We start from the raw sequence: 26959 nt of genomic DNA, 5'->3' as shown, positions 1-26959 counted from the left end.
CAATACTAAGGAAATCCTGAAAACCTGCACTGTTGGCGGCCCTCGAGGCCTGGAGTTGGGGACCACTGCCCTAGACCATTCTTTCACATCTCCACCACCAGCAGACCACCCTCCTATCAGTCGACTTTGTACCCTAGACCATTCTTTCAGATCTCCACCACCAGCAGACCACCCTCCTATCAGTCGACTTTGTCCCCTAGACCATTCTTTCACAACTCCACCACCAGCAGACCACCCTCCTGTTAGTCGACTTTGTCCCCTAGACCATTCTTTCACATCTCCACCACCAGCAGACCACCCTCCTATTACATATTACCTATTATAACAAAATTAATAAAGGGGATGGGAGAACTACAATACCCAGATAGATTAGCGAAATTAGGATTATTTAGTCTAGAAAAAAGACGACTGAGGGGCGATCTAATAACCATGTATAAGTATATAAGGGGACAATACAAATATCTCGCTGAGGATCTGTTTATACCAAGGAAGGTGACGGGCACAAGGGGGCATTCTTTGCGTCTGGAGGAGAGAAGGTTTTTCCACCAACATAGAAGAGGATTATTTACTGTTAGGGCAGTGAGAATCTGGAATTGCTTGCCTGAGGAGGTGGTGATGGCGAACTCAGTCGAGGGGTTCAAGAGAGGCCTGGATGTCTTCCTGGAGCAGAACAATATTGTATCATACAATTATTAGGTTCTGTAGAAGGACGTAGATCTGGGGATTTATTATGATGGAATATAGGCTGAACTGGATGGACAAATGTCTTTTTTCGGCCTTACTAACTATGTTACTATGTTACTAACTATGTTACTATTAGTCGACTTTGTCCCCTAGACCATTCTTTCACATCTCCACCACCAGCAGACCACCCTCCTATCAGTCGACTTTGTCCCCTAGACCATTCTTTCAGATCTCCACCACCAGCAGACCACCCTCCTATTATTCGACTTTGTCCCCTAGACCATTCTTTCAGATCTCCACCACCAGCAGACCACCCTCCTATTAGTCGACTTTGTCCCCTAGACCATTCTTTCACAACTCCACCACCAGCAGACCACCCTCCTATCAGTCGACTTTGTCCCCTAGACCATTCTTTCACAACTCCACCACCAGCAGACCACCCTCCTGTTAGTCGACTTTGTACCCTAGACCATTCTTTCACAACTCCACCAACAGCAGACCACCCTCCTATCAGTCGACTTTGTCCCCTAGACCATTCTTTCAGATCTCCACCACCAGCAGACCACCCTCCTATCAGTCGACTTTGTCCCCTAGACCATTCTTTCACATCTCCACCACCAGCAGACCACCCTCCTATCAGTCGACTTTGTCCCCTAGACCATTCTTTCAGATCTCCACCACCAGCAGACCACCCTCCTATTAGTCGACTTTGTCCCCTAGAACTTTCTTTCAGATCTCCACCACCAGCAGACCACCCTCCTATTAGTCGACTTTGTCCCCTAGACCATTCTTTCAGATCTCCACCACCAGCAGACCACCCTCCTATCAGTCGACTTTGTCCCCTAGACCATTCTTTCAGATCTCCACCACCAGCAGACCACCCTCCTATTAGTCGACTTTGTCCCCTAGACCATTCTTTCAGATCTCCACCACCAGCAGACCACCCTCCTATCAGTCGACTTTGTACCCTAGACCATTCTTTCACATCTCCACCACCAGCAGACCACCCTCCTATTAGTCGACTTTGTCCCCTAGACCATTCTTTCACAACTCCACCACCAGCAGACCACCCTCCTGTTAGTCGACTTTGTCCCCTAGACCATTCTTTCACAACTCCACCACCAGCAGACCACCCTCCTATTATTCGACTTTGTCCCCTAGACCATTCTTTCAGATCTCCACCACCAGCAGACCACCCGCTTATCAGTCGACTTTGTCCCCTAGACCATTCTTTCACAACTCCACCACCAGCAGACCACCCTCCTATCAGTCGACTTTGTACCCTAGACCATTCTTTCACATCTGCACCACCAGCAGACCACCCTCCTATCAGTTGACTTTGTCCCCTAGACCATTCTTTCACATCTCCACCACCAGCAGACCACCCTCCTATCAGTCGACTTTGTCCCCTAGACCATTCTTTCACATCTCCACCACCAGCAGACCACCCTCCTATTAGTCGACTTTGTCCCCTAGACCATTCTTTCACATCTCCACCACCAGCAGACCACCCTCCTATCAGTCGACTTTGTACCCTAGACCATTCTTTCAGATCTCCACCACCAGCAGACCACCCTCCTACTGGTTTTCTCCCGACATTTCAGTGGTTTTTATCCCATGGGGCTGCAGCAGCTGACACACCCATAGAAGGCAAGCAATTCCCAGCACCTCATCGTCCGCTATCATCGGACAAGTCTGCACCACACTTTTTGCTCCTCAGGTTTTCTACACACTGACACGTGGGTAGGACTGAGTGCACACCACTTTCATGGCTACTAATGGGGTCTATGAACTTAGATAGTAACGCCTGACAGTGTCCCGGCATTCCTCCACCACAGAATCAATTACAAAGGCAGTATCCCGCATGGTCCACCTTTGTTGCGGTGGTCTTCTGTATAGGATGGTGTAGTCTGTCGACACACAAGATGATGGACGCCAAGGGACACACAATAGGCCTCATCTAGTGAATGTAAACCCGTGCCCATTCATCACTGATCGGCACTGCACACCGGAGCGCCTGCTTCTACCTCGTCCTGCAATTACTGCACTTTCCACATTTCAAACAGATAATGCATTGTGAAGACGCCTCGGCCCAACGCGCTGCTGCAGAGAAGTTGCAGGGCTCGTCCTCCCTGCGGTGTGCTTCAGTGATGGCGGCCGTATCTGCACCCCCAATCTGCCATCATCCCATCTCAATGATGGAAATGACACGCTGCTTCAGTACAAAGGGAGCCTGTCAGCAGGATTTCAACCCCATTGATAAGTGCATGAAGCTTTCAGATGCAAGTCCTGGAATGCCTGTACATGTCCAGTTGTTTCTCCATTACTGGGAAACCAGCACTTAAATTGCTAGAAGATCCTGTCACTCCGGCTCTATCCCTGCACAGCGAGGTCACACAGTGTAGAGACCGTCAGTCATGCAGGAGGAGGCATCGCTGGGCAGAGGATAGAGCCGGAGTGACAGATGCTTCAGATCTACCAAATGAAACGCTGATTTCCCTGTAAAGGAAGAACAACCGTCCATATAAAGGGACTGTGTAATCTGCATGTGCATAGAAATACTTTGGGGGTGAAATTCTGCGGACAGATTGCCTTTAACTTGCTCATGAATCTCTGTTCACATCATGAAATAATTGTCGCTGCTGCGGTCAGGATCCGGTGTGGCGGCTGAAGACTCAGAGTTCTATAAGTTCCAAGTTTATGGTTCTCATCACCGAGAGACACCTAAGAGGGCGAATAACCCGCTAACGCTGTAGGACGCGAGCGTTGTGCTGGTGACGGGCTCGCGGGCGGACGGTATTAATCAGCGCTCTTGTCGATGCCTCGTCTTCATTAGTCTCTATTCACATCAATGTCGCCTGGCAAAATATGGATCCGGTAACAAGCGTCATCCGGCATTGTTCTAGAGAACGGTGAACGTCCTGCGCAGCGGGAGGATGAGGGACAGCAGCTCTCCATGACAACGCAGGCGGAGAGGCCGACAGTGCAAAACAGCCACCGCCACCAACTCTGTCCTCGGACCCTGCGCAAAACACAACTCGGACAAGCAAAATCCCCACCAATACAAGACATCACTGCTTTACTCCTGCAGTCGCCTCCTCCTGTGCAGTCGCTGGGGGCAGTCACTGGGGGCAGTCTGTTCTCTCCGTGCAGTCACTGGGTGCAGTCGCTGGGGGCAGTCACTGGGGGCAGTCACTGGGTGCAGTCACTGGGGGCAGTCACTGGGTGCAGTCTGTTCCTCCTGTGCAGTCGCTGGGGGCAGTCACTGGGGGCAGTCTGTTCCTCCTGTGCAGTCACTGGGTGCAGTCGCTGGGGGCAGTCACTGGGGGCAGTCTGTTCTCTTCGTGCAGTCACTGGGGGCAGTCACTGGGTGCAGTCTGTTCTCTCCGTGCAGTCACTGGGTGCAGTCGCTGGGGGCAGTCACTGGGGGCAGTCACTGGGGGCAGTCACTGGGTGCAGTCACTGGGGGCAGTCACTGGGGGCAGTCTGTTCCTCCCGTGCAGTCACTGGGTGCAGTCGCTGGGGGCAGTCACTGGGGGCAGTCACTGGGGGCAGTCACTGGGGGCAGTCGCTGGGGGCAGTCACTGGGGGCAGTCACTGGGTGCAGTCTGTTCCTCCCGTGCAGTCACTGGGTGCAGTCGCTGGGGGCAGTCACTGGGGGCAGTCACTGGGTGCAGTCACTGGGGGCAGTCATTGGGGGCAGTCTGTTCTCTCCGTGCAGTCACTGGGGGCAGTCACTGGGTGCAGTCTGTTCCTCCCGTGCAGTCACTGGGTGCAGTCGCTGGGGGCAGTCACTGGGGGCAGTCACTGGGTGCAGTCACTGGGGGCAGTCGCTGGGGGCAGTCACTGGGGGCAGTCACTGGGTGCAGTCACTGGGGGCAGTCACTGGGTGCAGTCTGTTCCTCCCGTGCAGTCACTGGGTGCAGTCGCTGGGGGCAGTCACTGGGGGCAGTCACTGGGGGCAGTCACTGGGGGCAGTCACTGGGTGCAGTCTGTTCCTCCCGTGCAGTCACTGGGTGCAGTCGCTGGGGGCAGTCACTGGGGGCAGTCACTGGGGGCAGTCACTGGGTGCAGTCACTGGGGGCAGTCACTGGGTGCAGTCTGTTCCTCCCGTGCAGTCACTGGGTGCAGTCGCTGGGGGCAGTCACTGGGGGCAGTCACTGGGGGCAGTCACTGGGTGCAGTCACTGGGGGCAGTCACTGGGTGCAGTCTGTTCCTCCCGTGCAGTCACTGGGTGCAGTCGCTGGGGGCAGTCACTGGGGGCAGTCACTGGGGGCAGTCGCTGGGGGCAGTCGCTGGGGGCAGTCACTGGGGGCAGTCACTGGGGGCAGTCACTGGGTGCAGTCACTGGGGGCAGTCACTGGGTGCAGTCTGTTCCTCCCGTGCAGTCACTGGGTGCAGTCGCTGGGGGCAGTCACTGGGGGCAGTCACTGGGGGCAGTCGCTGGGGGCAGTCGCTGGGGGCAGTCACTGGGGGCAGTCACTGGGTGCAGTCACTGGGGGCAGTCATTGGGGGCAGTCTGTTCTCTCCGTGCAGTCACTGGGGGCAGTCACTGGGTGCAGTCTGTTCCTCCCGTGCAGTCACTGGGTGCAGTCGCTGGGGGCAGTCACTGGGGGCAGTCACTGGGTGCAGTCTGTTTCTTCCGTGCAGTCACTGGGTGCAGTCGCTGGGGGCAGTCACTGGGGGCAGTCACTGGGTGTAGTCACTGGGGGCAGTCGCTGGGGGCAGTCACTGGGGGCAGTCACTGGGTGCAGTCTGTTCCTCCTGTGCAGTCACTGGGTGCAGTCGCTGGGGGCAGTCACTGGGGGCAGTCACTGGGTGCAGTCACTGGGGGCAGTCACTGGGTGCAGTCACTGGGGGCAGTCATTGGGGGCAGTCTGTTCCTCCCGTGCAGTCACTGGGTGCAGTGTGTTCCTCCCGTGCAGTCACTGGGTGCAGTCTGTTCCTCCTGTGCAGTCACTGGGGGCAGTCACTGGGTGCAGTCACTGGGTGCAGTCTGTTTCTCCTGTGCAGTCACTGGGTGCAGTCTGTTCCTCCTGTGCAGTCACTGGGGGCAGTCACTGGGTGCAGTCTGTTCCTTCCGTGCAGTCACTGGGTGCAGTCTGTTCCTCCCGTGCAGTCACTGGGTGCAGTCACTGGGTGCAGTCTGTTCCTCCCGTGCAGTCACTGGGTACAGTCACTGGGTGCAGTCTGTTCCTCCCGTGCAGTCACTGGGTGCAGTCTGTTCCTCCTGCGCAGTCACTGGGTGCAGTCTGTTCCTCCTGTGCAGTCACTGGGTGCAGTCTCTTCCTCCCGTACAGTCACTGGGTGCAGTATGTTCCTCCTGTGCAGTCACTGGGTGCAGTCTCTTCCTCCCGTACAGTCACTGGGTGCAGTCTGTTCCTCCTGTGCAGTCACTGGGTGCAGTCTCTTCCTCCCGTACAGTCACTGGGTGCAGTCTGTTCCTCCTGTGCAGTCACTGGGTGCAGTCACTGGGTGCAGTCTCTTCCTCCCGTGCAGTCACTGGGTGCAGTCTGTTCCTCCTGTGCAGTACTGGGTGCAGTCTGTTCCTCCTGTGCAGTACTGGGTGCAGTCTCTTTTCTCTAGCTCACATATAGCTCTCTCTTTCTATCTACGACTCTGACTGTCTCCTCTCAGAGGTGACACGAGGGGATATGATAGTGCTGCTTTGGGGACACTGATGAGTGACGGCCCCCCATGTTGCGCGGTGGGGCAGCTGTCATCCATGATGCGACGCTCTGACCGATGCAATTTGCATTCTGTCAGCGGACGGTGGCATCATGATGGAGTGATGGACAGGAGCAGGCCGAGAGCACCTTCATTAATCAGGGCTCAGTCTCGTCATCAATCATGGCTGCCGGAGAGACGATGATTAATATCAAAGCTCCGGAGAAGATGAACTCATCATATGACCTCACTCTCCATAGTGGGAACACTTAACAAGATGTGATACAGGTGACACCGGCAACAGAGCGTGCAATGAACGCAGAGCGGAGGACGTCACCTGTGCACAATGTATCAGGGTGACATTACTACCGTCACGGCCCCATCATCTCAGCAGACACAGTCCGTCCCATGCACAGTACAGGCGAGCGGGGAGATTCTCCAGGACCAACATCGCTTCCCCAATATAACCCTGAGACCACCCAGACCCCGCGTAGAGGGGCACACACTACTCACCATTCTTTGCTGGGACGATATCATGTTGTCCCAGTCAGCGTCGGCCGGCATGTTGGTGACAAGAGAGGTCAGCTCCTCAGGGTAAGGTTTGTTCAGGAGAAGGCTATGGAGGGGCAGATGGCCGCCCAGGTGCTGATCCTCTGGCTCCTCTATTTCCCGTGAAGACAGGTCTCCTCCGCTTAACTCCTCCTCTCCATCAGCTTTACAGGTGAATGGAGAGATGGCGGGCTTGGACGACATCCTTCTGTAAAGTAACAATATAACACATCACTACATGTATATATCCACCCTGCACAAGAGAAGCAGCCTGCCGACACCCTGCCTGTACACCCAACCCTGTGAGAAGTTGTCAGCCCGACCCCTCATCTATCACTGCCAACACCCTGCCTGTACACCCAACCCTGTGAGAAGTTGTCAGCCCAACCCCTCATCTATCACTGCCAACACCCTGCCTGTACACCCAACCCTGTGAGAAGTTGTCAGCCCAACCCCTCATCTATCACTGCTGACACCCTGCCTGTACACCCAACCCTGTGAGAAGTTGTCAGCCCGACCCCTCATCTATCACTGCCAACACCCTGCCTGTACACCCAACCCTGTGAGGAGTTGTCAGCCCAACCCCTCATCTATCACTGCCGACACCCTGCCTGTACACCCAACCCTGTGAGAAGTTGTCAGTCCAACCCCTCATCTATCACTGCCGACACCCTGCCTGTACACCCAACCCTGTGAGAAGTTGTCAGCCCGACCCCTCATCTATCACTGCCAACACCCTGCCTGTACACCCAACCCTGTGTGAGAGGTTGTCAGACCCGCCCCTCATCTATCACTGCCGACACCCTGCCTGTACACCCAACCCTGTGAGAAGTTGTCAGCCCAACCCCTCATCTATCACTGCTGACACCCTGCCTGTACACCCAGCCCTGTGAGAAGTTGTCAGCCCAACCCCTCATCTATCACTGCCGACACCCTGCCTGTATACCCAACCCTGTGAGAAGTTGTCAGCCCGACCCCTCATCTATCACTGCCAACACCCTGCCTGTACACCCAACCCTGTGAGAAGTTGTCAGCCCGACCCCTCATCTATCACTGCCAACACCCTGCCTGTACACCCATCCCTGTGAGAAGCTGTCAGCCCGACCCCTCATCTATCACTGCCAACACCCTGCCTGTACACCCAACCCTGTGTGAGAGGTTGTCAGCCCCGCCCCTCATCTATCACTGCCGACACCCTGCCTGTACACCCAACCCTGTGTGAGAGGTCAGACCGGCCCCTCATGCATCACAGCCAACACCCTGCCTGTACATCCAACCCTGTGTGAGAGGTTGTCAGCCCCGCCCCTCATGTATCACAGCCAACACCCTGCCTGTACACCCAACCCTGTGTGAGAGGTTGTCAGCTCCGCCCCTCATCTATCACTGCCAACACCCTGCCTGTACACCCAACCCTGTGAGAGTCAGCCCCCGTGATGACATCACTGATATGAGACCACACCCCTTATACTCCAGTCCCGCCCCTCATCTATCACTGCTGACAGCCTGCCTGTACACCCAACCCTGTGTGAGAGGTTGTCAGCTCCGCCTCTCATCTATCACTGCCAACACCCTGCCTGTACACCCAACCCTGTGTGAGAGGTTGTCAGCTCCGCCCCTCATCTATCACTGCCGACACCCTGCCTGTACACCCAACCCTGTGTGAGAGGTTGTCAGCTCCGCCTCTCATCTATCACTGCCAACACCCTGCCTGTACACTCAGCCCTGTGTGAGAGGTTGTCAGCCCCGCCCCTCATCTATCACTGCCGACACCCTGCCTGTACACCCAACCCTGTGTGAGAGGTCAGACCGGCCCCTCATGCATCACAGCCAACACCCTGACTGTACACCCAACCCTGTGTGAGAGGTTGTCAGCCCCGCCCCTCATGTATCACAGCCAACACCCTGCCTGTACACCCAACCCTGTGAGTCAGCCTTCGTGATGACATCACTGATATGAGACCACACCCCTTATACTCCAGTCCCGCCCCTCATCTATCACTGCTGACAACCTGCCTGTATACATGTGAGAGGTTATCAGCCCCGCCCCCGGTGATGACATCACTGATATAATGATGAGACCACGCCCCTTATACTGCAGCCCCGCCCCTAATCTATCACTGCTGACAACCTGCCTGTACACCCAACCCTGTGTGAGAGGTTGTCAGCCCCGCCCCTCATCTATCACTGCCGACACCCTGCCTGTACACCCAACCCTGTGTGAGAGGTTGTCAGCTCCGCCTCTCATCTATCACTGCCAACACCCTGCCTGTACATCCAACCCTGTGAGAGTCAGCCCCCGTGATGACATCACTGATATGAGACCACACCCCTTATACTCCAGTCCCGCCCCTCATCTATCACTGCTGACAGCCTGCCTGTATACATGTGAGTTTCTCAGCTCCGCCCCCGGTGATGACATCACTGATATAATGATGAGACCACACCCCTTATACTCCAGCCCCGCCCCTCATCTATCACCGCTGACAACCTGCCTGTATACATGTGAGTTTCTCAGCTCCGCCCCCGGTGATGACATCACTGATATAATGATGAGACCACACCCCTTATACTCCAGCCCCGCCCCTCATCTATCACTGCTGACAGCCTGCCTGTATACATGTGAGTTTCTCAGCCCCGCCCCCGGTGATGACATCACTGATATAATGATGAGACCACACCCCTTATACTCCAGCCCCGCCCCTCATCTATCACTGCTGACAGCCTGCCTGTATACATGTGAGTTTCTCAGCTCCGCCCCCGGTGATGACATCACTGATATAATGATGAGACCACACCCCTTATACTCCAGCCCCACCCGTATTGCACTGTTTCCGGGTGACAGAGGATTTTGGGGACTCGCCCTAACACTCCCTACTTAGCGCTGATCTTTAGCAGTGATAATAGGGCGTTAGGTGCAGAGAACTATCAAAGACTTTGAAAGCGGCAAATAGAGAGTAATTTCTGTATTTTTTAGGCTCACGTCTTCAATTAATCATAATTTGTTGGTTTGGAAAAAAAAAATCAAACCCTGCATTCAATAATTTATCTCATTTTCCTGCATGAATCCCCTTCCACATCAATGCGTTTCCCGCTTATACTTATTGTCAGGGGACGGCATAAAAGCAGATTTAGTCTTATTTTATTGATTACAACGGAGCTTTATTTCACAGTCACTGCATTAATAACAGCGGCCACAAAATAAGAGAAACACGTTACACTTTAAAGCAGCTTCTATGCAGCGAGCTCCAATGTTTTATTAAATGCCGAGAAACTCATTAGTAAAATTAGACTTAATAAATGAATACATCTTAAGATGAAGGTTTCCACATGTGCGCCAAAAGCCCAGAAACAAATGTCACCGCTGTATAATATAACTGATATCTGGGGAGCGGTGATGTCACTGCTGTATAATATAACTGATATCTGGGGAGCGGTGATGTCACTGCTGTATGATATAACTGATATCTGGGGAGCGGTGATGTCACTGCTGTATAATATAACTGATATCTGGGGAGCGGTGATGTCACTGCTGTATGATATAACTGAGATCTGGGGAGCGGTGATGTCACTGCTGTATAATATAACTGATATCTGGGGAGCGGTGATGTCACCGCTGTATAATATAACTGATATCTGGAGAGCGGTGATGTCACCGCTGTATAATATAACTGATATCTGGGGAGCGGTGATGTCACTGCTGTATAATATAACTGATATCTGGGGAGCGGTGATGTCACTGGTGTATAATATAACTGATATCTGGGGAGCGGTGATGTCACCGCTGTATAATATAACTGATATCTGGGGAGCGGTGATGTCACTGGTGTATAATATAACTGATATCTGGGGAGCGGTGATGTCACTGCTGTATGATATAACTGATATCTGGGGAGCGGTGATGTCACTGCTGTATAATATAACTGATATCTGGGGAGCGGTGATGTCACTGCTGTATGATATAACTGATATCAGGAGAGCGGTGATGTCACTGCTGTATGATATAACTGATATCTGGGGAGCGGTGATGTCACCGCTGTATAATATAACTGATATCTGGAGAGCGGTGATGTCACTGCTGTATAATATAACTGATATCTGGGGAGCGGTGATGTCACCGCTGTATAATATAACTGATATCTGGGGAGCGGTGATGTCACTGCTGTATAATATAACTGATATCTGGGGAGCGGTGATGTCACTGCTGTATAATATAACTGATATCTGGGGAGCGGTGATGTCACTGCTGTATAACATAACTGAGATCTGGGGAGCGGTGATGTCACCGGTGTATAATATAACTGATATCTGGGGGGAGCGGTGATGTCACTGCTGTATAATATAACTGATATCTGGAGAGCGGTGATGTCACCGCTGTATAATATAACTGATATCTGGAGAGCGGTGATGTCACCGCTGTATAATATAACTGATATCTGGGGGGAGCGGTGATGTCACTGCTGTATAATATAACTGATATCTGGGGAGCGGTGATGTCACTGCTGTATAATATAACTGATATCTGGAGAGCGGTGATGTCACTGCTGTATAATATAACTGATATCTGGGGGGAGCGGTGATGTCACTGCTGTATAATATAACTGATATCTGGGGAGCGGTGATGTCACCGCTGTATAATATAACTGATATCTGGGGAGCGGTGATGTCACCGCTGTATAATATAACTGATATCTGGGGAGCGGTGATGTCACTGCTGTATAATATAACTGATATCTGGGGAGCGGTGATGTCACCGCTGTATAATATAACTGATATCTGGGGAGCGGTGATGTCACTGCTGTATAATATAACTGATATCTGGGGAGCGGTGATGTCACTGCTGTATAATATAACTGATACCTGGAGAGCGGTGATGTCACTGCTGTATAATATAACTGATATCTGGGGAGCGGTGATGTCACCGGTGTATAATATAACTGATATCTGGGGAGCGGTGATGTCACCGCTGTATAATATAACTGATATCTGGGGAGCGGTGATGTCACTGCTGTATAATATAACTGATATCTGGGGAGCGGTGATGTCACTGGTGTATAATATAACTGATATCTGGGGAGCGGTGATGTCACCGCTGTATGATATAACTGATATCTGGGGAGCGGTGATGTCACTGCTGTATAATATAACTGATATCTGGGGAGCGGTGATGTCACTGCTGTATAATATAACTGATATCTGGAGAGCGGTGATGTCACTGCTGTATAATATAACTGATATCTGGGGAGCGGTGATGTCACCGCTGTATAATATAACTGATATCTGGGGAGCGGTGATGTCACCGCTGTATAATATAACTGATATCTGGGGAGCGGTGATGTCACTGCTGTATAATATAACTGATATCTGGGGAGCGGTGATGTCACTGCTGTATAATATAACTGATATCTGGGGAGCGGTGATGTCACCGCTGTATAATATAACTGATATCTGGGGAGCGGTGATGTCACTGCTGTATAATATAACTGATATCTGGGGAGCGGTGATGTCACTGGTGTATAATATAACTGATATCTGGGGAGCGGTGATGTCACCGCTGTATGATATAACTGATATCTGGGGAGCGGTGATGTCACCGCTGTATAATATAACTGATATCTGGGGAGCGGTGATGTCACTGGTGTATAATATAACTGATATCTGGGGAGCGGTGATGTCACTGCTGTATAATATAACTGATATCTGGAGAGCGGTGATGTCACTGCTGTATAATATAACTGATATCTGGGGAGCGGTGATGTCACTGGTGTATAATATAACTGATATCTGGGGAGCGGTGATGTCACTGGTGTATAATATAACTGATATCTGGGGAGCGGTGATGTCACCGCTGTATGATATAACTGATATCTGGGGAGCGGTGATGTCACTGCTGTATAATATAACTGATATCTGGGGAGCGGTGATGTCACTGGTGTATAATATAACTGATATCTGGGGAGCGGTGATGTCACCGCTGTATGATATAACTGATATCTGGGGAGCGGTGATGTCACCGCTGTATAATATAACTGATATCTGGAGAGCGGTGATGTCACTGCTGTATAATATAACTGATATCTGGAGAGCGGTGATGTCACTGCTGTATAATATAACTGATATCTGGAGAGCGGTGATGTCACTGCTGTATAATATAACTGATATCTGGGGAGCGGTGATGTCACTGGTGTATAATATAACTGATATCTGGGGAGCGGTGATGTCACAGCTGTATAATATAACTGATATCTGGGGAGCGATGATGTCACTGCTGTATAATATAACTGATATCTGGGGAGCGGTGATGTCACCGCTGTATGATATAACTGATATCTGGGGAGCGATGATGTCACTGCTGTATAATATAACTGATATCTGGGGAGCGGTGATGTCACTGCTGTATAATATAACTGATATCTGGGGAGCGGTGATGTCACTGCTGTATAATATAACTGATATCTGGGGAGCGATGATGTCACTGCTGTATAATATAACTGATATCTGGGGAGCGGTGATGTCACCGCTGTATGATATAACTGATATCTGGGGAGCGGTGATGTCACCGCTGTATAATATAACTGATATCTGGAGAGCGGTGATGTCACTGCTGTATAATATAACTGATATCTGGAGAGCGGTGATGTCACTGCTGTATAATATAACTGATATCTGGAGAGCGGTGATGTCACTGCTGTATAATATAACTGATATCTGGGGAGCGGTGATGTCACTGCTGTATAATATAACTGATATCTGGAGAGCGGTGATGTCACTGCTGTATAATATAACTGATATCTGGGGAGCGGTGATGTCACCGCTGTATAATATAACTGATATCTGGGGAGCGGTGATGTCACCGCTGTATAATATAACTGATATCTGGAGAGCGGTGATGTCACCGCTGTATAATATAACTGATATCTGGAGAGCGGTGATGTCACTGCTGTATAATATAACTGATATCTGGAGAGCGGTGATGTCACCGCTGTATAATATAACTGATATCTGGGGAGCGGTGATGTCACTGCTGTATAATATAACTGATATCTGGGGAGCGGTGATGTCACCGCTGTATAATATAACTGATACCTGGAGAGCGGTGATGTCACTGCTGTATAATATAACTGAGATCTGGGGAGCGGTGATGTCACCGCTGTATAATATAACTGATATCTGGAGAGCGGTGATGTCACTGGTGTATAATATAACTGATATCTGGGGAGCGGTGATGTCACTGCTGTATAATATAACTGATATCTGGAGAGCGGTGATGTCACTGCTGTATAATATAACTGATATCTGGGGAGCGGTCATGTCACTGCTGTATGATATAACTGATATCTGGGGAGCGGTGATGTCACTGCTGTATAATATAACTGATATCTGGGGAGCGGTGATGTCACTGGTGTATAATATAACTGATATCTGGGGAGCGGTGATGTCACCGCTGTATGATATAACTGATATCTGGGGAGCGGTGATGTCACTGCTGTATAATATAACTGATATCTGGGGAGCGGTGATGTCACTGCTGTATAATATAACTGATATCTGGAGAGCGGTGATGTCACTGCTGTATAATATAACTGATATCTGGGGAGCGGTGATGTCACCGCTGTATAATATAACTGATATCTGGGGAGCGGTGATGTCACCGCTGTATAATATAACTGATACCTGGAGAGCGGTGATGTCACCGCTGTATAATATAACTGATATCTGGGGAGCGGTGATGTCACCGCTGTATAATATAACTGATATCTGGAGAGCGGTGATGTCACCGCTGTATAATATAACTGATATCTGGAGAGCGGTGATGTCACTGCTGTATAATATAACTGATATCTGGAGAGCGGTGATGTCACTGCTGTATAATATAACTGATATCTGGGGAGCGGTGATGTCACTGCTGTATAATATAACTGATATCTGGGGAGCGGTGATGTCACTGCTGTATAATATAACTGATATCTGGGGAGCGGTGATGTCACCGCTGTATAATATAACTGATACCTGGAGAGCGGTGATGTCACTGCTGTATAATATAACTGAGATCTGGGGAGCGGTGATGTCACCGCTGTATAATATAACTGATATCTGGAGAGCGGTGATGTCACCGCTGTATAATATAACTGATATCTGGGGAGCGGTGATGTCACTGCTGTATAATATAACTGATATCTGGGGATCGGTGATGTCACCGCTGTATAATATAACTGATATCTGGGGAGCGGTGATGTCACTGCTGTATAATATAACTGAGATCTGGGGAGCGGTGATGTCACCGCTGTATAATATAACTGATATCTGGAGAGCGGTGATGTCACCGCTGTATAATATAACTGATATCTGGGGAGCGGTGATGTCACTGCTGTATAATATAACTGATATCTGGGGATCGGTGATGTCACCGCTGTATAATATAACTGATATCTGGGGAGCGGTGATGTCACTGCTGTATAATATAACTGATATCTGGGGAGCGGTGATGTCACTGCTGTATAATATAACTGATATCTGGGGATCGGTGATGTCACCGCTGTATAATATAACTGATATCTGGGGAGCGGTGATGTCACTGCTGTATAATATAACTGATATCTGGGGATCGGTGATGTCACTGCTGTATAATATAACTGATATCTGGGGAGCGGTGATGTCACTGCTGTATAATATAACTGATATCTGGGGATCGGTGATGTCACTGCTGTATAATATAACTGATATCTGGGGAGCGGTGATGTCACTGCTGTATAATATAACTGATATCTGGGGAGCGGTGATGTCACTGCTGTATAATATAACTGATATCTGGGGATCGGTGATGTCACCGCTGTATAATATAACTGATATCTGGGGAGCGGTGATGTCACCGCTGTATAATATAACTGATATCTGGGGAGCGGTGATGTCACTGCTGTATAATATAACTGATATCTGGGGATCGGTGATGTCACCGCTGTATAATATAACTGATATCTGGGGAGCGGTGATGTCACTGCTGTATAATATAACTGATATCTGGGGAGCGGTGATGTCACTGGTGTATAATATAACTGATATCTGGGGAGCGGTGATGTCACCGCTGTATAATATAACTGATATCTGGGGAGCGGTGATGTCACTGCTGTATAATATAACTGATATCTGGGGAGCGGTGATGTCACCGGTGTATAATATAACTGATATCTGGGGAGCGGTGATGTCACCGCTGTATGATATAACTGATATCTGGGGAGCGGTGATGTCACTGCTGTATAATATAACTGATATCTGGGGAGCGGTGATGTCACTGCTGTATAATATAACTGATATCTGGAGAGCGGTGATGTCACTGCTGTATAATATAACTGATATCTGGGGAGCGGTGATGTCACTGCTGTATAATATAACTGATATCTGGGGAGCGGTGATGTCACTGCTGTATAATATAACTGATATCTGGGGAGCGGTGATGTCACTGCTGTATAATATAACTGATATCTGGAGAGCGGTGATGTCACCGCTGTATGATATAACTGATATCTGGGGAGCGGTGATGTCACTGCTGTATAATATAACTGATATCTGGGGAGCGGTGATGTCACTGCTGTATAATATAACTGATATCTGGAGAGCGGTGATGTCACTGCTGTATAATATAACTGATATCTGGGGAGCGATGATGTCACTGCTGTATAATATAACTGATATCTGGGGAGCGGTGATGTCACTGCTGTATAATATAACTGATATCTGGAGAGCGGTGATGTCACCGCTGTATAATATAACTGATATCTGGGGAGCGGTGATGTCACTGCTGTATAATATAACTGATATCTGGGGAGCGGTGATGTCACTGCTGTATAATATAACTGATATCTGGGGAGCGGTGATGTCACTGCTGTATAATATAACTGATATCTGGGGAGCGGTGATGTCACTGCTGTATAATATAACTGATATCTGGAGAGCGGTGATGTCACCGCTGTATGATATAACTGATATCTGGGGAGCGGTGATGTCACTGCTGTATAATATAACTGATATCTGGAGAGCGGTGATGTCACCGCTGTATAATATAACTGATATCTGGGGAGCGGTGATGTCACTGCTGTATAATATAACTGATATCTGGGGAGCGGTGATGTCACTGCTGTATAATATAACTGATATCTGGAGAGCGGTGATGTCACCGCTGTATAATATAACTGATATCTGGGGAGCGGTGATGTCACTGCTGTATAATATAACTGATATCTGGGGAGCGGTGATGTCACTGCTGTATAATATAACTGATATCTGGGGAGCGGTGATGTCACTGCTGTATAATATAACTGATATCTGGAGAGCGGTGATGTCAGTGCTGTATGATATAACTGATATCTGGGGAGCGGTGATGTCACTGCTGTATAATATAACTGATATCTGGGGATCGGTGATGTCACCGCTGTATAATATAACTGATATCTGGGGAGCGGTGATGTCACCGCTGTATAATATAACTGATATCTGGGGATCGGTGATGTCACCGCTGTATAACATAACTGATATCTGGGGAGCGGTGATGTCACTGCTGTATAATATAACTGATATCTGGGGAGCGGTGATGTCACTGCTGTATAATATAACTGATATCTGGAGAGCGGTGATGTCACCGCTGTATAATATAACTGATATCTGGGGAGCGGTGATGTCACTGCTGTATAATATAACGGATATCTGGGGAGCGGTGATGTCACTGGTGTATAATATAACTGATATCTGGGGAGCGGTGATGTCACCGCTGTATAATATAACTGATATCTGGAGAGCGGTGATGTCACTGCTGTATGATATAACTGATATCTGGGGAGCGGTGATGTCACTGCTGTATAATATAACTGATATCTGGGGAGCGGTGATGTCACCGCTGTATAATATAACTGATATCTGGGGAGCGGTGATGTCACCGCTGTATGATATAACTGATATCTGGGGAGCGGTGATGTCACCGCTGTATAATATAACTGATATCTGGAGAGCGGTGATGTCACCGCTGTATAATATAACGGATATCTGGGGAGCGGTGATGTCACTGGTGTATAATATAACTGATATCTGGAGAGCGGTGATGTCACCGCTGTATAATATAACGGATATCTGGGGAGCGGTGATGTCACTGGTGTATAATATAACTGATATCTGGGGAGCGGTGATGTCACCGCTGTATGATATAACTGATATCTGGGGAGCGGTGATGTCACCGCTGTATAATATAACTGATATCTGGAGAGCGGTGATGTCACTGCTGTATAATATAACTGATATCTGGAGAGCGGTGATGTCACCGCTGTATAATATAACTGATATCTGGGGAGCGGTGATGTCACTGCTGTATAATATAACTGATATCTGGAGAGCGGTGATGTCACCGCTGTATAATATAACGGATATCTGGGGAGCGGTGATGTCACTGGTGTATAATATAACTGATATCTGGGGAGCGGTGATGTCACCGCTGTATAATATAACTGATATCTGGAGAGCGGTGATGTCACCGCTGTATGATATAACTGATATCTGGGGAGCGGTGATGTCACTGCTGTATAATATAACTGATATCTGGGGAGCGGTGATGTCACCGCTGTATAATATAACTGATATCTGGGGAGCGGTGATGTCACCGCTGTATAATATAACTGATATCTGGGGAGCGGTGATGTCACTGCTGTATAATATAACTGATATCTGGGGAGCGGTGATGTCACTGCTGTATAATATAACTGATATCTGGAGAGCGGTGATGTCACCGCTGTATAATATAACTGATATCTGGAGAGCGGTGATGTCACCGCTGTATAATATAACTGATATCTGGAGAGCGGTGATGTCACCGCTGTATAATATAACTGATATCTGGAGAGCGGTGATGTCACCGCTGTATAATATAACTGATATCTGGGGAGCGGTGATGTCACTGCTGTATAATATAACTGATATCTGGGGAGCGGTGATGTCACCGCTGTATAATATAACTGATATCTGGGGAGCGGTGATGTCACCGCTGTATAATATAACTGATATCTGGGGAGCGGTGATGTCACTGCTGTATAATATAACTGATATCTGGGGAGCGGTGATGTCACCGCTGTATAATATAACTGATATCTGGAGAGCGGTGATGTCACCGCTGTATGATATAACTGATATGTGGGGAGCGGTGATGTCACCGCTGTATGATATAACTGAGATCTGGAGAGCGGTGATGTCACTGGTGTATAATATAACTGATATCTGGAGAGCGGTGATGTCACCGCTGTATAATATAACTGATATCTGGAGGACGGTGATGTCACCGGTGTATAATATAACTGATATCTGGAGAGCGGTGATGTCACTGCTGTATAATATAACTGATATCTGGAGAGCGGTGATGTCACCGCTGTATGATATAACTGAGATCTGGAGAGCGGTGATGTCACTGGTGTATAATATAACTGATATCTGGAGAGCGGTGATGTCACTGGTGTATAATATAACTGATATCTGGAGAGCGGTGATGTCACCGGTGTATAATATAACTGATATCTGGAGAGCGGTGATGTCACCGCTGTATAATATAACTGATATCTGGAGGACGGTGATGTCACCGGTGTATAATATAACTGATATCTGGAGAGCGGTGATGTCACCGGTGTATAATCTAACTGATATCTGGGGAGCGGTGATGTCACCGCTGTATGATATAACTGATATCTGGAGAGCGGTGATGTCACTGCTGTATAATATAACTGATATCTGGGGAGCGGTGATGTCACCGCTGTATGATATAACTGATATCTGGGGAGCGGTGATGTCACCGCTGTATGATATAACTGATATCTGGGGAGCGGTGATGTCACTGCTGTATAATATAACTGATATCTGGGGAGCGGTGATGTCACCGCTGTATAATATAACTGATATCTGGGGAGCGGTGATGTCACTGCTGTATAATATAACTGATATCTGGGGAGCGGTGATGTCACTGGTGTATAATATAACTGATATCTGGAGAGCGGTGACGTCACTGCTGTATAATATAACTGATATCTGGAGAGCGGTGATGTCACTGCTGTATAATATAACTGATATCTGGGGAGCGGTGATGTCACCGCTGTATAATATAACTGATATCTGGAGAGCGGTGATGTCACTGCTGTATAATATAACTGATATCTGGGGAGCGGTGATGTCACCGCTGTATGATATAACTGATATCTGGGGAGCGGTGATGTCACTGCTGTATAATATAACTGATATCTGTGGAGCGGTGATGTCACTGCTGTATAATATAACTGATATCTGGGGAGCGGTGATGTCACCGCTGTATAATATAACTGATATCTGGAGAGCGGTGATGTCACTGCTGTATAATATAACTGATATCTGGGGAGCGGTGATGTCACCGCTGTATGATATAACTGATATCTGGGGAGCGGTGATGTCACTGCTGTATAATATAACTGATATCTGTGGAGCGGTGATGTCACTGCTGTATAATATAACTGATATCTGGGGAGCGGTGATGTCACTGCTGTATAATATAACTGATATCTGGGGAGCGGTGATGTCACCGCTGTATAATATAACTGATATCTGGGGAGCTGTGATGTCACCGCTGTATAATATAACTGATATCTGAAGAGCGGTGATGTCACTGCTGTATAATATAACTGATATCTGGAGAGCGGTGATGTCACTGTTGTATAATATAACTGATATCTGGAGAGCGGTGATGTCACTGTTGTATAATATAACTGATATCTGGGGAGCGGTGATGTCACCGCTGTATAATATAACTGATATCTGGGGAGCGGTGATGTCACCGGTGTATAATATAACTGATATCTGGAGATCGGTGATGTCACCGCTGTATAATATAACTGATATCTGGAGAGCGGTGATGTCACCGCTGTATAATATAACTGATATCTGGGGAGCGGTGATGTCACTGCTGTATAATATAACTGATATCTGGAGATCGGTGATGTCACCGCTGTATAATATAACTGATATCTGGGGAGCTGTGATGTCACCGCTGTATAATATAACTGATATCTGGGGAGCGGTGATGTCACCGCTGTATAATATAACTGATATCTGGGGAGCGGTGATGTCACTGCTGTATAATATAACTGATATCTGGAGAGCGGTGATGTCACCGCTGTATAATATAACTGATATCTGGGGAGCGGTGATGTCACCGCTGTATAATATAACTGATATCTGGAGAGCGGTGATGTCACCGCTGTATAATATAACTGATATCTGGGGAGCGGTGATGTCACCGCTGTATAATATAACTGATACCTGGAGAGCGGTGATGTCACTGCTGTATAATATAACTGATATCTGGGGAGCGGTGATGTCACTGGTGTATAATATAACTGATATCTGGAGAGCGGTGATGTCACTGCTGTATAATATAACTGATATCTGGGGAGCGGTGATGTCACTGCTGTATAATATAACTGATATCTGGAGAGCGGTGATGTCACTGCTGTATAATATAACTGATATCTGGAGATCGGTGATGTCACCGCTGTATAATATAACTGATATCTGGAGAGCGGTGATGTCACTGGTGTATAATATAACTGATATCTGGAGAGCGGTGATGTCACTGGTGTATAATATAACTGATATCTGGAGAGCGGTGATGTCACTGCTGTATAATATAACTGATATCTGGAGAGCGGTGATGTCACTGCTGTATAATATAACTGATATCTGGAGATCGGTGATGTCACCGCTGTATAATATAACTGATATCTGGAGAGCGGTGATGTCACTGGTGTATAATATAACTGATATCTGGAGAGCGGTGATGTCACTGGTGTATAATATAACTGATATCTGGAGAGCGGTGATGTCACTGCTGTATAATATAACTGATATCTGGAGAGCGGTGATGTCACCGCTGTATAATATAACTGATATCTGGAGAGCGGTGATGTCACCGCTGTATAATATAACTGATATCTGGAGAGCGGTGATGTCACTGCTGTATAATATAACTGATATCTGGAGAGCGGTGATGTCACTGGTGTATAATATAACTGATATCTGGAGAGCGGTGATGTCACTGCTGTATAATATAACTGATATCTGGGGAGCGGTGATGTCACTGCTGTATAATATAACTGATATCTGGAGATCGGTGATGTCACTGCTGTATAATATAACTGATATCTGGGGAGCGGTGATGTCACTGCTGTATAATATAACTGATATCTGGGGAGCGGTGATGTCACTGCTGTATGATATAACTGATATCTGGAGAGCGGTGATGTCACTGCTGTATAATATAACTGATATCTGGGGAGCGGTGATGTCACCGCTGTATGATATAACTGATATCTGGGGAGAGGTGATGTCACCGCTGTATAATATAACTGATATGTGGAGAGCGGTGATGTCATCGCTGTATAATATAACTGATATGTGGGGAGCGGTGATGTCACTGCTGTATAATATAACTGATATCTGGGGAGCGGTGATGTCACTGGTGTATAATATAACTGATATCTGGAGAGCGGTGATGTCACTGCTGTATAATATAACTGATATCTGGGGAGCTGTGATGTCACCGCTGTATAATATAACTAATATCTGAAGAGCGGTGATGTCACCGCTGTATAATATAACTGATATCTGGAGAGCGGTGATGTCACTGCTGTATAATATAACTGATATCTGGAGAGCGGTGATGTCACTGCTGTATAATATAACTGATATCTGGGGAGCGGTGATGTCACTGCTGTATGATATAAGGGATATCTGGGGAGCGGTGATGTCACTGCTGTATAATATAACTGATATCTGGAGAGCGGTGATGTCACTGCTGTATAATATAACTGATATCTGGAGAGCGGTGATGTCACCGCTGTATAATATAACTGATATCTGGAGAGCGGTGATGTCACCGCTGTATAATATAACTGATATCTGGAGAGCGGTGATGTCACTGCTGTATAATATAACTGATATCTGGAGAGCGGTGATGTCACTGCTGTATAATATAACTGATATCTGGGGAGCGGTGATGTCACTGCTGTATGATATAAGGGATATCTGGGGAGCGGTGATGTCACTGCTGTATAATATAACTGATATCTGGAGAGCGGTGATGTCACTGCTGTATAATATAACTGATATGTGGGGAGCGGTGATGTCACTGCTGTATAATATAACTGATATCTGGGGAGCGGTGATGTCACTGCTGTATAATATAACTGATATCTGGGGAGCGGTGATGTCACTGCTGTATAATATAACTGATATGTGGGGAGCGGTGATGTCACTGCTGTATAATATAACTGATATCTGGGGAGCGGTGATGTCACTGCTGTATAATATAACTGATATCTGGGGAGCGGTGATGTCATCGCTGTATAATATAACTGATATCTGGGGAGCGGTGATGTCACCACTGTATAATATAACTGATATCTGGGGAGCGGTGATGTCACTGCTGTATAATATAACTGATATCTGGAGAGCGGTGATGTCACTGCTGTATAATATAAGGGATATCTGGGGAGCGGTGATGTCACCGCTGTATGATATAACTGATATCTGGGGAGCGGTGATGTCACTGCTGTATAATATAAGGGATATCTGGGGAGCGGTGATGTCACTGCTGTATAATATAACTGATATCTGGGGAGCGGTGATGTCACTGCTGTATAATATAACTGATATGTGGGGAGCGGTGATGTCACTGCTGTATAATATAACTGATATCTGGGGAGCGGTGATGTCACTGCTGTATAATATAACTGATATCTGGGGAGCGGTGATGTCACCGCTGTATGATATAACTGATATCTGGGGAGCGGTGATGTCACTGCTGTATAATATAACTGATATCTGGGGAGCGGTGATGTCACTGCTGTATGATATAACTGATATCTGGAGAGCGGTGATGTCACCGCTGTATAATATAACTGATATCTGGAGAGCGGTGATGTCACCGCTGTATAATATAACTGATATCTGGAGAGCGGTGATGTCACCGCTGTATAATATAACTGATATCTGGGGAGCGGTGATGTCACTGCTGTATAATATAACTGATATCTGGAGAGCGGTGATGTCACTGCTGTATAATATAACTGATATCTGGGGAGCGGTGATGTCACCGCTGTATAATATAACTGATATCTGGAGAGCGGTGATGTCACTGCTGTATGATATAACTGATATCTGGAGAGCGGTGATGTCACCGCTGTATAATATAACTGATATCTGGAGAGCGGTGATGTCACTGCTGTATAATATAACTGATATCTGGGGAGCGGTGATGTCACCGCTGTATAATATAACTGATATCTGGAGAGCGGTGATGTCACTGCTCTATAACATAACTGATATCTGGAGAGCGGTGATGTCACTGCTGTATGATATAACTGATATCATCGGAGCGGTGATGTCACCGCTGTATGATATAACTGATATCTGGGGAGCGGTGATGTCACTGCTGTATGATATAACTGATATCTGGGGAGCGGTGAGGTCACTGCTGTATAATATAACTGATATCTGGGGAGCGGTGATGTCACTGCTGTATAATATAACTGATATCTGGAGAGCGGTGATGTCACTGCTGTATAATATAACTGATATCTGGAGAGCGGTGATGTCACTGCTGTATAATATAACTGATATCTGGGGAGCGGTGATGTCACTGCTCTATAACATAACTGATATCTGGGGAGCGGTGATGTCACTGCTGTATAATATAACTGATATCTGGGGAGCGGTGATGTCACTGCTGTATAATATAACTGATATCTGGAGAGCGGTGATGTCACTGCTCTATAACATAACTGATATCTGGGGAGCGGTGATGTCACTGCTGTATAATATAACTGATATCTGGGGAGCGGTGATGTCACTGCTGTATAATATAACTGATATCTGGGGAGCGGTGATGTCACTGCTGTATAATATAACTGATATCTGGGGAGCGGTGATGTCACTGCTGTATAATATAACTGATATCTGGGGAGCGGTGATGTCACTGCTGTATAATATAACTGATATCTGGGGAGCGGTGATGTCACTGCTCTATAACATAACTGATATCAGAAGAGCAGTCAGGAGCATTAATGCAGTCCACTAATACATCAGGAGTGGTGACCTGACTCCTTGTTGTCTTTGAACAATGCATGGAGCACACGTGCATCACACCGATGAGTGAGGAGCACAAGAGCACTACACTGATGAGTCCAGAGCACAAGAGCACTGCACTGATGAGTGAGGAGCACAAGAGCACTGCACCGATGAGTGAGGAGCACAAGAGCACTGCACTGATGAGTCAAGAGCACAAGAGCACTGCACTGATGAGTGAGGAGCACAAGAGCACTGCACTGATGAGTGAGGAGCACAAGAGCACTGCACTGATGAGTGAGGAGCACAAGAGCACTGCACTGATGAGTGAGGAGCACAAGAGTACTGCACTGATGAGTCAAGAGCACAAGAGCACTGCACCGATGAGTGAGGAGCACAAGAGCACTGCACTGATGAGTGAGGAGCACAAGAGTACTGCACTGATGAGTCAAGAGCACAAGAGCACTGCACTGATGAGTGAGGAGCACAAGAGAACTGCACCGATGAGTGAGGAGCACAAGAGCACTGCACTGATGAGTGAGGAGCACAAGAGCACTGCACTGATGAGTGAGGAGCACAAGAGCACTGCACCGATGAGTCAGGAGCACAAGAGCACTGCACCGATGAGTGAGGAGCACAAGAGCACTGCACTGATGAGTGAGGAGCACAAGAACACTGCACCGATGAGTCAGGAGCACAAGAGCACTGCACTGATGAGTGAGGAGCACAAGAGCACTGCATCGATGAGTCAGGAGCACAAGAGCACTGCACTGATGAGTGAGGAGCACAAGAGCACTGCATCGATGAGTCAGGAGCACAAGAGCACTGCACTGATGAGTGAGGAGCACAAGAACACTGCACCGATGAGTCAGGAGCACAAGAGCACTGCACTGATGAGTGAGGAGCACAAGAGCACTGCATCGATGAGTGAGGAGCACAAGAGCACTGCACTGATGAGTGAGGAGCACAAGAACACTGCACCGATGAGTCAGGAGCACAAGAGCACTGCACTGATGAGTGAGGAGCACAAGAGCACTGCATCGATGAGTCAGGAGCACAAGAGCACTGCACTGATGAGTCAGGAGCACAAGAACACTGCACCGATGAGTCAGGAGCACAAGAGCACTGCACTGATGAGTGAGGAGCACAAGAGCACTGCATCGATGAGTGAGGAGCACAAGAGCACTGCACTGATGAGTGAGGAGCACAAGAACACTGCACCGATGAGTCAGGAGCACAAGAGCACTGCACTGATGAGTGAGGAGCACAAGAACACTGCACCGATGAGTCAGGAGCACAAGAGCACTGCACTGATGAGTGAGGAGCACAAGAGCACTGCACTGATGAGTGAGGAGCACAAGAGCACTGCATCGATGAGTGAGGAGCACAAGAGCACTGCACTGATGAGTGAGGAGCACAAGAACACTGCACCGATGAGTCAGGAGCACAAGAGCACTGCACTGATGAGTGAGGAGCACAAGAACACTGCACCGATGAGTCAGGAGCACAAGAGCACTGCACTGATGAGTGAGGAGCACAAGAGCACTGCACTGATGAGTGAGGAGCACAAGAGCACTGCACTGATGAGTGAGGAGAACAAGAACACTGCACCGATGAGTCAAGACTCAAATACAAACTAGAAATTACTTACGCTTCTACATATTTAGAAATATCCTGTTTTCCTGTAACAATCACAGTGATATAAATGGGACATGTCTGCCGCAGGAACTCAGCAGGAGAGTTCTCACTTTTACTGGGATGTGATGAAACTTTTCCTAAAGAAACTTAAAAACCTGTCAAGAGAAATGAAAGCAGCTGTGCAGCAGAACAATCCCCAGCGAAATAGCTGAAATTCATGTGCTGTGCTCACTGGCAGCTGTTCAACAATGATATCTAGGAATTCCCTGCCGTATATCTCAATCTATCCAGAATATGGAGAACGTGCCGC

The 26959-nt window shown here is 48.1% G+C and overlaps 1 protein-coding gene across 11 annotated transcripts in view; it reads right to left on the bottom strand.

Annotated features, from left to right (window-relative positions):
* Positions 1-26959, bottom strand: part of SOX6 (SRY-box transcription factor 6) — an 846804-nt gene that overhangs the window by 445569 nt on the left and 374276 nt on the right. For all 11 annotated transcript variants that reach the window (XM_069739870.1, XM_069739868.1, XM_069739873.1 and 8 more), the window contains one exon: positions 6865-7108. In XM_069739870.1, coding sequence (XP_069595971.1) covers positions 6865-7108 — 244 coding nt within the window. The remainder of the gene's footprint in view (positions 1-6864; positions 7109-26959) is intronic.

The sequence above is a fragment of the Ranitomeya imitator genome, chromosome 9 (genome assembly GCF_032444005.1).
Source record: "Ranitomeya imitator isolate aRanImi1 chromosome 9, aRanImi1.pri, whole genome shotgun sequence".
Taxonomy (NCBI): Eukaryota; Metazoa; Chordata; class Amphibia; order Anura; family Dendrobatidae; genus Ranitomeya; species Ranitomeya imitator.
This window is presented reverse-complemented; position numbering and strand designations above follow the sequence as displayed.